The sequence below is a fragment of the Leptinotarsa decemlineata genome, unplaced genomic scaffold, assembly GCF_025532065.1.
Source record: "Leptinotarsa decemlineata unplaced genomic scaffold, Ldec_3_MD MMD2_tig00003557_RagTag_RagTag, whole genome shotgun sequence".
In the NCBI taxonomy this organism is placed as follows: domain Eukaryota; kingdom Metazoa; phylum Arthropoda; class Insecta; order Coleoptera; family Chrysomelidae; genus Leptinotarsa; species Leptinotarsa decemlineata.
This window is the reverse complement of record NW_027412590.1, coordinates 1,744,259-1,756,489: the sequence shown is the minus strand read 5'-3', so window position 1 is coordinate 1,756,489 and position 12,231 is coordinate 1,744,259. Positions and strand designations below refer to the sequence as shown.

At 32.0% G+C, this 12,231-nt stretch overlaps 2 protein-coding genes across 6 annotated transcripts in view; one reads left to right on the top strand and one right to left on the bottom strand.

The window, feature by feature from the left end:
* Positions 1-12,231, bottom strand: part of LOC111513746 (equilibrative nucleoside transporter 3) — a 57,941-nt gene that overhangs the window by 1,354 nt on the left and 44,356 nt on the right. For 4 of the 5 annotated variants that reach the window (XM_074178172.1, XM_074178168.1, XM_074178171.1 and 1 more), the window contains 3 exons: positions 8,481-8,531; positions 7,632-8,069; positions 3,791-3,876 (listed from right to left, as the gene is read on the bottom strand). In XM_074178172.1, the coding sequence (XP_074034273.1) occupies positions 3,791-3,876; positions 7,632-8,069; positions 8,481-8,531 (575 nt within the window). The remainder of the gene's footprint in view (positions 1-3,790; positions 3,877-7,631; positions 8,070-8,480; positions 8,532-12,231) is intronic. The other variant, XM_074178169.1, reaches the window with a different exon arrangement.
* The window catches only part of LOC111512315 (alkaline phosphatase), a 952,023-nt gene continuing 946,062 nt past the window's right edge, over positions 6,271-12,231 (top strand). Inside the window, exon 1 of the mRNA XM_074178167.1 lies at positions 6,271-6,473. The gene's annotated coding sequence lies outside the window, so the exon portion shown is untranslated. The remainder of the gene's footprint in view (positions 6,474-12,231) is intronic.

The window sequence follows — 12,231 nt, the reverse complement described above, 5'->3', positions numbered from 1 at the left end:
AGAGATATAGTGTCGGTTGAATTGTGACAAAGTTGCGTATTTTAAAGACCTATTCAATGATGTGAAGAAATCGAATATAGCTCTTCTGGTTCTGGTTATACAGGAAAAACCAAAAAATCCCAAATAATTTTTTTACCTATATCTTCTTTATTCGCAGACATATTGGAAATCTGTCCATATTTTGCCATTGGCACTTGATGTGGGCTATTAGAATATGCCCACGAATATTTTATACAGGGTGTCATCTGACTTGGGCCACCCCCATCTTTGAATTTTTAAATACGGACCTGTATTTTTTGGTGTACTTTTTGTATCGTCGACGTTCACTTCATACTGAAAAATTAAATTAAATTTTGGGATGTTTGGGTATTATTCGATTATAATTGTGTGAATTATTCCCTTTTAAATTACGGCCCTGAAAATTGGTTGACTGAGTTAAATAAAAACACAATAGCAAGTTTCACGTTTTCCTATGTACCGTAAAGTTTTTCGAGTTTTATATATATATATATATATATATATATATATATATATATATATATATATAAAATTCGAAAAACTTCACGGTACACTGTGTATATATATATATATATATATATATATATATATATATATATATATATATATATATATATATATATATATATATATATATATATACAGTGTACCGTGAATATATATATATATATATATATATATATATATATATATATATATATATATATATATATATATATATATATATATATATATATATATATATATATATATATATATATATATATATATATATATATACAGTGTGACCCATTTAAAATGGAACCACCCCTGTAGAATGTGCATTTTTCAATCAATCTCAATTTTGTTTTTATTGAAATATTAAGCATGAAAAACTGTATCTTGACACTGACTTTCACAATTTTAGTTTCATTTCCAAGGCACTCTATGGTTTTTTTTGTTTGTCAAAAACGGCAAAAGTTTATTAGGCAATTTTTGTTTTCAAATTTGACTACACCACTGGATTCGTAGTCGTTATAAATCAAAACTGTCAAATTTTCATTAAAAAATATTTGTTAACAACGAAGTTACAACTTCAATTTTGGAAACAAAGTATTTGTTTATAATTTTTATTCAGATTATAGACATATTTGAGATCTGACAACACTGTCATCATCAAGTAGAACACCAGTGAATTTGTACAGTGAAAATCCGAAGTCAACAGCTCAATGCGTTCTATAGTTATAACTCCCGAAAATATGGTAATGTGAGAGATTTGTGGTGCAAGCGTTTTGTAATAAAAATCTGACTACGCCACTGGATTTGTGGATAATATTCCCTTAAAATCATTCATTTGAGTGTAGGTTACGAGAAGTGAAAATTAAAATAAAAATTGAATAATTGAATAACAGAAAATTAAAAGTTCATTTTCAAGTTACGCAGTAGTAGACCAAGTTCAGAATCTCATGTCATGGGATCTCCCAATTGCGCTTTTACCAAATCTTGATAGAATCTTGAAGTATTAATGATCATACTTGTAAGCTTTTTGGAAGTTTCCCAATAATAAATAATAGTACTTTTGTAACAGCGCACCTGGAAAATCACATTTTATGAGATTCTGAACTTACTCTACCTTCTTCTATAGCTGATGAAAACAAAATGTATACAAACAAGTTTCAAAGTATTTATTCAACAATTAATTGCCATTAAGAAAAAACTGATACTAAAATAAACATTGATTTAAAACTAAACATTTAAATTTTTGTGGCTTCTACCAAACCTCCATTAAGTTCAATACATTTATCGTATCTCTTCCGAATATTGTTTACACTATTTCTTATTTGTTGAACTGTAATTTCGGCACAAGCTTGTCGTATCCTTTGCATGAGTTCAGCTCGATTCGTTGGTCTTGTTCTGTATATTTTTTGTGTCAGAATACCCCACAGAAAAAAGTCTAATATTGTTAGATCAGGCGATCTAGGTGGCCATTCAATTAAGTCACTACCTCGTCCTATCCAATGATTTGGAAACTGGTTATTTAGCCACTCTTTAACAATCCTCGAATTGTGCACGGAACAGCCGTCGAGCTGAAAATATAAATTTACTTGTTCCGCAAGAGGCATTTCATCTATTTCGTCCGATAATTGGTTATTTAGAAATTCCAAAAAATTTTGCCCGTTTATGTTTCCATCAACAAAATATGGACCTATTATTCTACTTTGTACTATACCACACCAAACGTTAACTTTTTCGGAATATTGACTTTTACAATTTATGATCCAGTGCGGATTTTCCGTAGCCCAATACCGAGCATTTTGCGATGAAACTACCCCATTGGTGCTGAAAGAAGCTTCATCACTAAACATTATGCAGTTTAAAAAATTTCTTGTATTCAGGTACTCGCCTTGTGCCCACAAACAAAATTCCATACGTTTCACTTCATGACCTGCCTTTAAAGAGTGAAGAAATTTAGGTTTAAATGCTCTCATTTTGTTTTGTTTAAGACATCGTCGAATAGTCTCTCTCGGTAAGTTTAAATCCAAACTGACGACACGTAAACTTCTGTTTGGGTGGTTTCTAAAATAATCTAAAACAGCACCTTCGTTTAAATTTCTTCTTCGGTGATTATTTTTTAAAATATGTTTGCTGACTGCACCGGTTTCTTCAAATGTTTTGTTAATTTTACTGACGGTGCTTCTGTCAATGGGAAGTCGATTTGGAAGTCTGTGATTAAATATCCTAGCTGCTTCTCTTTCACTATGATAATTGTCCCCAGAAATTCTCACAATTTCAATTCTTTCTTCTAATGATAATTGCAAAGCCATTATTAAATGCACGTAACTAACAACTATTATTTTATTTATGATTAACTGTCAAAATCACAGCCTACTGTTGATTTATTATAAAACATTTGCATAATGAGTTCAGCTTCCTCAAATTATTGATATCTCCTCTAAAAGATTGTTTTAGCTGAGTTATGAAAAATTCACAGGGAACAATTTTTGTCCTGCTCTCTGTTTTATTATTGAATAAATGATTTCCATGCTTTAAATCAATTTGATTTTAGCGGCTATGCGGAAGAATGTACTAAGTACTGCATAACTTGAAAATGAATTTTTAATTTTCTGTTATTCTAGAATACACTTCTCGTAACCTACACTCAAATGAATGATTTTAAGGGAATATTATCCACAAATCCAGTGGCGTAGTCAGATTTTTATTACAAAACGCTTGCACCACAAATCTCTCACATTACCATATTTTCAGGAGTTATAACTGTAGAACGCATTGAGCTGTTGACTTCAGATTTTCACTGTACAAATTCACTGGTGTTCTACTTGGTGATGACAGTGTTGTCAGATCTCAAATATGTCTATAATCTGAATAAAAATTATAAACAAATACTTTGTTTCCAAAATTGAAGTTGTAACTTCGTTGTTAACAAATATTTTTTAATGAAAATTTGACAGTTTTGATTTATAACGACTACGAATCCAGTGGTGTAGTCAAATTTGAAAACAAAAATTGCCTAATAAACTTTTGCCGTTTTTGACAAACAAAAAAAAACCATAGAGTGCCTTGGAAATGAAACTAAAATTGTGAAAGTTAGTGTCAAGATACAGTTTTTCATGCTTAATATTTCAATAAAAAAAAATTGAGATTGATTGAAAAATGCACATTCTACAGGGGTGGTTCCATTTTAAATAGGTCACACTGTATATATATATATATTTATTTATATAAATATATTTATCAACTTGATATTGATTTTGATTTTCAAATAACAACTCACCGTCATCCATGGCTTTGCTCCAACTGTTGACAATAAACCAATGATACTGGGCAGAAGGAAAGTTATCACCGGAATAAAATATTTGTCTGAAAGCGATGATAAAAATTTAATCATTCATTATTATTTTTTTTCATAAAAAACAATTTGTGAAGAAGAATACCTTTGACTATTGAACATTCAGGATTAGGTAGGTAATGATTATTCAATTAGTTAGTTTTTCTAAGTTATTATTTGATTACATGAATTTTCACTATTTTCTAAAGACTTATTCACCAATTCACGAAGAGAAGGTAATCAAACCTGGAACTGTGATTCTGTAAACTGGATATTCTATGGTTATTGTCATATTTGGTACTGGTTGGAATGCAGAATTTTTCCGGTGAATATATCATTATGGAAAACAATCTTGTAGAATATAGTCGAAATACCATACGTTTATGTAATATTGCTATACTTTTAAAGCTGAGATGGAGTAATGAAGTAAACTCTTCAAGAGTAGGAAGTAAATTGTTCTATGAACTCTCACGGTTGTGATCTTCTGATTCAATTTGAGGGCCTAGAATCATTGATGAGACCTATATCAAGCTGTAGTGACAGACAGAAGACGAATCTCGTGGGCTGATGTCGAAGCTTAGCTTTGCAACTGAACACCTTGGGAAGCCCCGCTCATCTTCGAAATTCGAGGATTGAGTTCTATGTGAATCACATAGGTGGCGCCGTCGTGGGGAAATCACTCACTTACTATAAACTCTTCAGTCAAAATCTCACAATGGACTGTACCAAATAGTTACACATACATTAACTTTCCACCAGTACTACCACTATAGCTGTGAAAAAAAACTCTATGAAGGTGAAACATCAAGAACATAATATCGATAGTGAGCAACATCTACCGAAAGAAATTGGTGAGAGATTTTGATTTGACGGTTACACCAATTCGTGACATATTAAAACTGTTCGATTTCAAGGTTATCCTTGGAGCCCTCTGCCATTCTTATTATTCATCAACGATATCGAAAATTATGCGATATCAAAAGGACCAGAAGGATTCAAGCAACATACGTGAATAAATTGTGATTCGCAACTTCACCTTGATGAATTGATGTCTCAAAAAAAGGTTACAAATAGTTGCCCAAGTAACATTAACGCTCTCATTTCGATCTTCAAGGTCGCTTCAAAACTACACAATAAAATTTCTGATAAAATCAAGTGATCTTCAAGATAGTCTCGAGACCTTCACAAAACAGCTTTTAGCCAAAAATGGCACATCTTAAAAGGCCTTCAAGACAAAATTTGGAACTTTATTAAAACCATTGAATTTTATTTCTATTTTCCTGAGAAGTTTTTCAAGGCGACTTGAATCCATAAATTAAAACTTATTATCTGACGTTTTCCTTTCGAAATTCATTTGCAGAGGACTGAATTAACTGAAAAATAATTGAAAAATTCCATTAGAGTTTCATCTTGTTCACTAACACCCGACAACTTTTAAGTCTGTATAATGTCGGGCGAAATGGTAACATTCTAAAGCGCATACGTATACTAAACATATCATGAAATAATATTCGAAAGCAAACTATTCTGGTGAAAAGTTCACCAACGAATGGCTCTTCTCTGATGAAATATAATAAAACATTTCAACATAGTCAAGCACCACTAATTCAATGTATTTTTCTCTCATTTGAAAATATCAAAAAATATCATCAAATTTTATTTTGCATCTAATCATCTCAATGCATTTCTTCAATTCAATGGCATATTCCGACACTTCAGTTTTTCAAGAAGATCCAAGACGAAATTATTTGAATAACAATATTCTTTTCGGTTACTATTGAAAATGTCCAAGAAGGTGGAGTCGTTATTGCAGTAAAACATGGCGTGATCAAAACTAATTGTTCACAATATTTGAAACACTCTCGCAAGAGTGTGTTTACGTTTCCTTTTGAAACCAATATGCTTTAATATATTCAACATCGTGACCTTATTGATTCAAAGTGGTCTTGCGCTCGAATCGAATCCTAACCTCACAAATTTTGCCAGTTTTATAATTGAACCGTGTAGTGCTTTTTCATTTGACGGAAATTCAGTAAAAAACGAGGTAAGTTTTGCAAATTACTGTCATTCCGTTACATTGTATTACACTAATTATATTTCAATTACAGAAAAGGACACCTCAGCACCCTTTCCAATCACTAGCAGGTGCAATTTCCCTCTAAAAGTTTCATTTCTGTACCCATAGGCGTATTCACTGGGATGAAGGTCTTTAATGAAAATGCAGAAAATCTAAAACTCTTTGAATCTCCTGATTGCGTAAATTTCCGTAGATTTCGTCCTGTAATTCTCTGGCATTGCTTTTATAACCGAACAGATTGAAAGATAAAGTCAAAGGACCTTTTTTAAAACTAACGCTGGTTTCAATTGCACTATGATTTCCTTGCCATGGTTCAAAAGAGCTTCTCTCAGTTTCATCACTTTTACTTCAATTTTGTATCTCACCTATTTCTGCCTTCACCTTTTTTTAAGTCCACTTTTTTTAATTTGAAGACTTATCGTTAATTCTTTCCATTTCAGCTGGTGATTCAAAATTTCATTTCACGTGTAAACATGTGGACTACACTGGTTCACAGAAATAGTTTCTTGACATGTGGAAGGGATTTCAATGAAGTCGTCCAAAGACCAAAAGGTATTTATCTGAATTGACTATAAATTGAAACATTTGAACTTTATAATAGTCGTAATGTACTCATTTGAAAACAAATAATATGGTTTTGGATTATGTTGAATATATAGTATTAGGGTAAAATAGTTTACCTAATGGGTTTTGAAGAATACATCAACGGTGTGTGCTTCTAGTTTTAGTGTAGTAGTTTATAATTTTAGCTTTACTGACTATTCCTAATACAATTACTTATGAAATTGTCGAACAGGAAAATAAATGATTTGATTTGATTTGATTTGGTACTCCATAAAACTGCATCAAAACCATTTTTCCCCGAACAGTTTGTTTCAAAACCAACTTTTCTATCCAATTCTTAATAATACCATATTAGTTTCAAAATGGCCTATGTTGGGAGTAACATAAAACCAGTATAAGATCGATAGGAAATTCAGAGCAAAGAGCATTTTTATTTAAATTCAAAGAAGCAATCAAAATCTTTGTTCAAGAATAAGTGGTCTTCGAGAAATTTTAGTTTATCTTAAGGTTACTTCAAATCCGATGTTGATGTATTGAATATATTGAAGCATTTTTGAAACCTGAATAAATATAAACTGTTTTGGAATTGTTACATGGGTGGTCCCTTGACAAAATGTCGCGCACAATTCGGCGTGCATCAAGAGGTCGCCGGCGAAAGTACAGCGCTGCATGTTTGCAATTAGTCGCGCAAGAAAGTGGCGCGTTGAAAAATATATGTATTTTTGTCAGAAATAATAATGTCAGTCCAAGGTCCTACTCCTCAAATTATTACTGGAAATGATTGTAATCCTTCGAAATTTCCTAGATGCATGTAGAAACGACGTTACAGTTTACACGAACCTTAGCACAGAACATTCAAACCGAACTTAGCACAGAACTGTTCATTGATCTGCTCACGTGCTCATCTCCTATGCAATAACTTCACCGGGTCTATTTTTCATATCGCCACTCACCATCTAGGATATTTTCTACATTGACCTTTATTGATTTATTTGGGTCCATTATTTGTAAGGTCGTGGAGAACCTATATTTCCAATAAAATGATTTTTGATTTTTCTCAGTGAATTCTGTAATCTCTAAGTCATTTGATCAACTCAACTTGTTGTGTGAATCTCTGTTGCGAATTGAAATATAAATTAGACTCACCTGTCCAAGGATCGCCTCGTTTGTAATTTTCTGGTACTATCAATATCAAAATAGTGGGAGAACTCCAGGCAAATGTAGGCAATGCCCATATCATTGAAACAAGGAATGGCCACATCCTCTTTGAAACTTCCATCAATACTGATAAAGATGGCATTGGTTTTCTTGTACTTTCTGAAGTATCACCCATGTAAAATTGGAAAAATGAAAGGTATTTTGTTGAATAAGCCGTTATCACAGTCACAACCAATATCGATGTACCGACAAGGTAATACAATAAACCAACTTGAGTAGAATTTCCTCCGGCAGACAAACATATTACCTGAAGTATAGAGCTGAAAATTCCTGCTGTTGTACTTCCATACATGTGGAATTTTAAGTAAGCTGTCGGAAACTTTGCGATTATTGCGAAATTTGTAACTCCCAAAAGGATTCCTGCAACTAAAAAAAATCATCATAATTTGTAGGTAATGAAAATAAACTCAAAATAGAAATTTCTGATTGAGACAGATTTGATTATGTATGAATGAAGAAATAGAGTAAAAAAAAACTTTATTCATTGAAAATCATCGAGCATTTCAAGTTTCATTATCGGAAATTTCAGAAAATTGAATGATACAATATCGGAGCTGATAGGCTCATATTCTCAAAGGAATCATTATAAGTAACTGCAAACCAATCGATTTCAACTTGAGTACTTATATTTTCATTCCGCAAAGAATATCGACATTCAGAAATTGAACTCTCAAGGACATAATCACAATGAAATGTATCCGCAGCCCAACTTCCGCAGACTTCGAGAAACGATTTATTTTCTTTCACTAAAATGAAGATACATTGAAAAGTACTCACTTGAATTCACTATAGTGACCACCATGGTGAGAATGAAAAAACCCATCTGCCCTATAACAAAATTGAATATTTAAATATGCCATCAAACAGTTAAATGAACCGATATTGAAATCAATGAAATATCAAGTTTTCTTTTATTCCAGACAAGACTTTTCAATGACCAACTACTTCTAGCATTTGTTGATGACGGTGAAAAATATACCAATACAAAATCGATTGTCAACGTTCACTGATTTATTCGTTATATTTGTACTGGTTTCATTATGGGACATTTGTTAAGTGATTACATGAGGTTTATGCAGATCAAGCTAAGCTATCGACAACATTTCGGATTGAAACTGTTCAATACGGAAATATCATATCCAATCGATTTCTCTCGCTTCTCGTTCGTTCTGCAGAAGGATCTTGCTGATATCAATCGAGTTATCACCTACAAAATGTTATGGAAGTATTCGCGCCTATGATAGCGGTAAAGTACAGCAAATGCGAATTCTGAAGTACAGCAGAGTAGATTAATTATTTGAGGATATAATAGTGTTAGTTAGTCGGGGTATTTTCAATGTCATGTAGTTTTGTGAAAACTTCAATTATACATAAGTTATTTTCTATATATATATATATATATATATATATATATATATATATATATATATATATATATATATATATGACTGGTGGATGGAAAAAAATTGGATGTGAACAAATATGTTACTCAACCATGATCCAACCTGTATGGTCATCATATGCGAACGAAAATCTTCAGGAAAGCAATATAGACTAACGAGTATTAATTTCCAACCTGCTAAAGATAATGAATTCATTTGACAAAAACTATGTTGATGAAATTCACTAATATCATAATAAAATATGTTTTTTTACTACCAACATGGGAAATTGCTATTATTTACTCCATTCCCCTAACGGGAATTAATATTTCTCACCCTTGGTAAATAAAGATAATAAAAAAACACCTAGGTAAACAATTCTATAATTTTAAAGATATTTTGTTGAGTCAATTATCAACTAGAATTAGGAAATTGAACATTGGAAATACGCTTGAAAATTATTCGAAATTATAATTAATATTAATAATAAAAGAGACTAAATTATACTGAATTGGTAATTTGATGTTGAAGGATTGAATCAGCAGTTATTTACCTGTTAGAGATAAATGAGAATTATTGTGGGTAAAAATGACATTATATTCACAAACATTCACAAACAAAAAATGCACAGATGTATTCAATGGATAACATAATATCTGTTGATTGCCTACTTGCTGGTTTCACCATTCAGGATTGAATTGTGATTTTGAATATTTCTGAAAAAAAAAATCATAAAACTCCCTTCGTTACCTCCGTTATTTGCCAAGTTTTCGCTTTCAATGGGAAGTTTCTTCAGGGCAGTGAAAATGAGTGAAATACAATGAATTGAACATATAACTGACGAAAGGAAGTTAAATTTGTATGAATTTTTTTTGTGTCATTCGAAATGTGATCTATGATAGCACTAGCTGCTTTTTTTATTTCAAGATATATTGTACTTCATGCCGGATGCAGTACAGGGTTTATTTGTGAGGCAGACCTAAATATTTGTTCAAAAACAAAGAATTGTGATCACCACGGAGAAATGAACCAACATTGGTTTGAATACCAACTATTGATAAATTTAGAAGAGCCCTCAATTATAGTCATGAATAATGCAAGTAATCACAGCACTGTTATTAATATAGCCCCAATAACAGCATCGTAGAAAACTGATCTGTTTAAAAAATCTGTTTTTCCGTTAACCAGCTGTCGCACCCCTACGAACGACAACCCTCAGAAGTCGAAACTTGTGCGAGCTAAGGATTAACGAGGTCTCACCTTTTAACGTGTGATTCCTAACACGAGAATGGTTATTAAACGATAACATTCCCTCCGAAAATACTTTCCTCAAACCACAATTGGTGAAATTAGTTGCAAAGTAAATGAGATTGTTATTGAAGCTGAATCAATACGTTATAAATGTCCGTTGTAGGAATAAATCATCACCGATATATGAACCTGATACGCTCGCACAAAAATAAGGGCATCAAGTGCTTCGTCTTCCACCGTATCACTGCATGTTCAATCCAATCGAACATGATTGGGGATTAACAAAAATTTTTTATAGAGATAATGTGGGAAGAGATGGCACTTCAGCTGACAAATCCTGGGCTATATGGAAAGAAGCTTTAGACAAAGCTACACCTGATGAAACTATTCGACATACCGAACAAAACATATAATTATATTGGGACAGAGAAGTTGTGTTTGACAGGGAAGATGTTCAGCCTCTCATAATAAATTTCGATTTTGATGATGACTATAACGATGATGATGACGAGTTATAAATAAAAAATATATACAATTAAACGAATTGAAATAAAATATTTTCTTTTCCATTACTCATTATGAAAAGTAAAGGTGAAGTGCCACTATAATTGTGTTTCAAATAACTGAGTTGATAGTAAATAAGGTAAATAGCAATAAAACAAATCACCTACAGAAAAATTGGAAAGTTCGAAATGGTGCACATGTGGGCAACGCCGTAACTTGTCTTCTTGTGACGTCATTCTCTTCTTAACGTGAACAGCCTTATAGCTTTCTGGTGAATATCCAATGTATTCATTCATATCATTTGATTAACAAAAAACTTTTGTGGAAAAGCCACGCAAAACTGCTTTTTCTATCTTGAGTAGGTATCGTGCACATTTTTTGAGTAATATGAATTATTTGAACAAAAATTCAGAAAATCATCAAAATCGGCGCTCTTTCTGAGGATATCTAGAATTTGTATGTTTCACGTTTCACTTGACGGGACTACAATAAGCGTATATATTGATTTATCTTGCCTCATCTGGAGCAACTACGAAGAGGCGCACACACAAGAAACCAAAAAAATTACATATCGTTCACAGTTTCGAAAGTATTGGAGTATTGGAGTGATAACTGTTATCACCCGAAGATGATTGTGGATACTAACAATCGAAACGTCGTGACGTAACTTGGTTTGGAATCTTTAAATTTTTATTTTTATTTTTCATTTTTGTTAATAATATTTTTTAATTTTCAGCTTTCATTATTATTTCAATTTTTCATTTTCTGGTTGTAGCTTGTATGTTATTTCCTTGTAATTTCAGTTTTTTGTTTCAATAAAATTGTTATTTTCGGTTAGTCTTTTTATTTTTTTCAGGGATTTCAAATCAATTTATATTATATTAGACAATGGAAGTCCGAACTGATGAAATACACCACGAAACATTGTCAACCACCTTCAATCCAATTATACAACAATGCTGCTCAAAAAGCTGAAGTAAAACCATCATGCACCTGTGAAACGTCTTCCATTCGTAAGATTCGTCGCAAATAACGTCCTATATATGAAAAGCAGTGGTTACCAAATAACCCCTATTTTCCAAAATGTGAAGCTATAGGTACTGATTTCATTTGATGTATGATTATGAAATAGTCTGGTTTTTTCTAAGTCATTCGTGAAATCAATTGCTTATTAATGCCCGCACGTATAGTACTACTGAACATCGCAGAAGAAGTGAATTGTGATATTGAAATATTTCAGATAAAAAAAATGGGAACCTGACAAAAAAACAGGAAGCGAGTCAATGAAAATGAAAAAGTGAGCCAAGACCGAAATATTCTGCTGAAAGAGGAGGTCTTCATCAGGAATCCTCAAGGAACAGTTACAAAAACTGCGAGAGTTGCAAAAAATC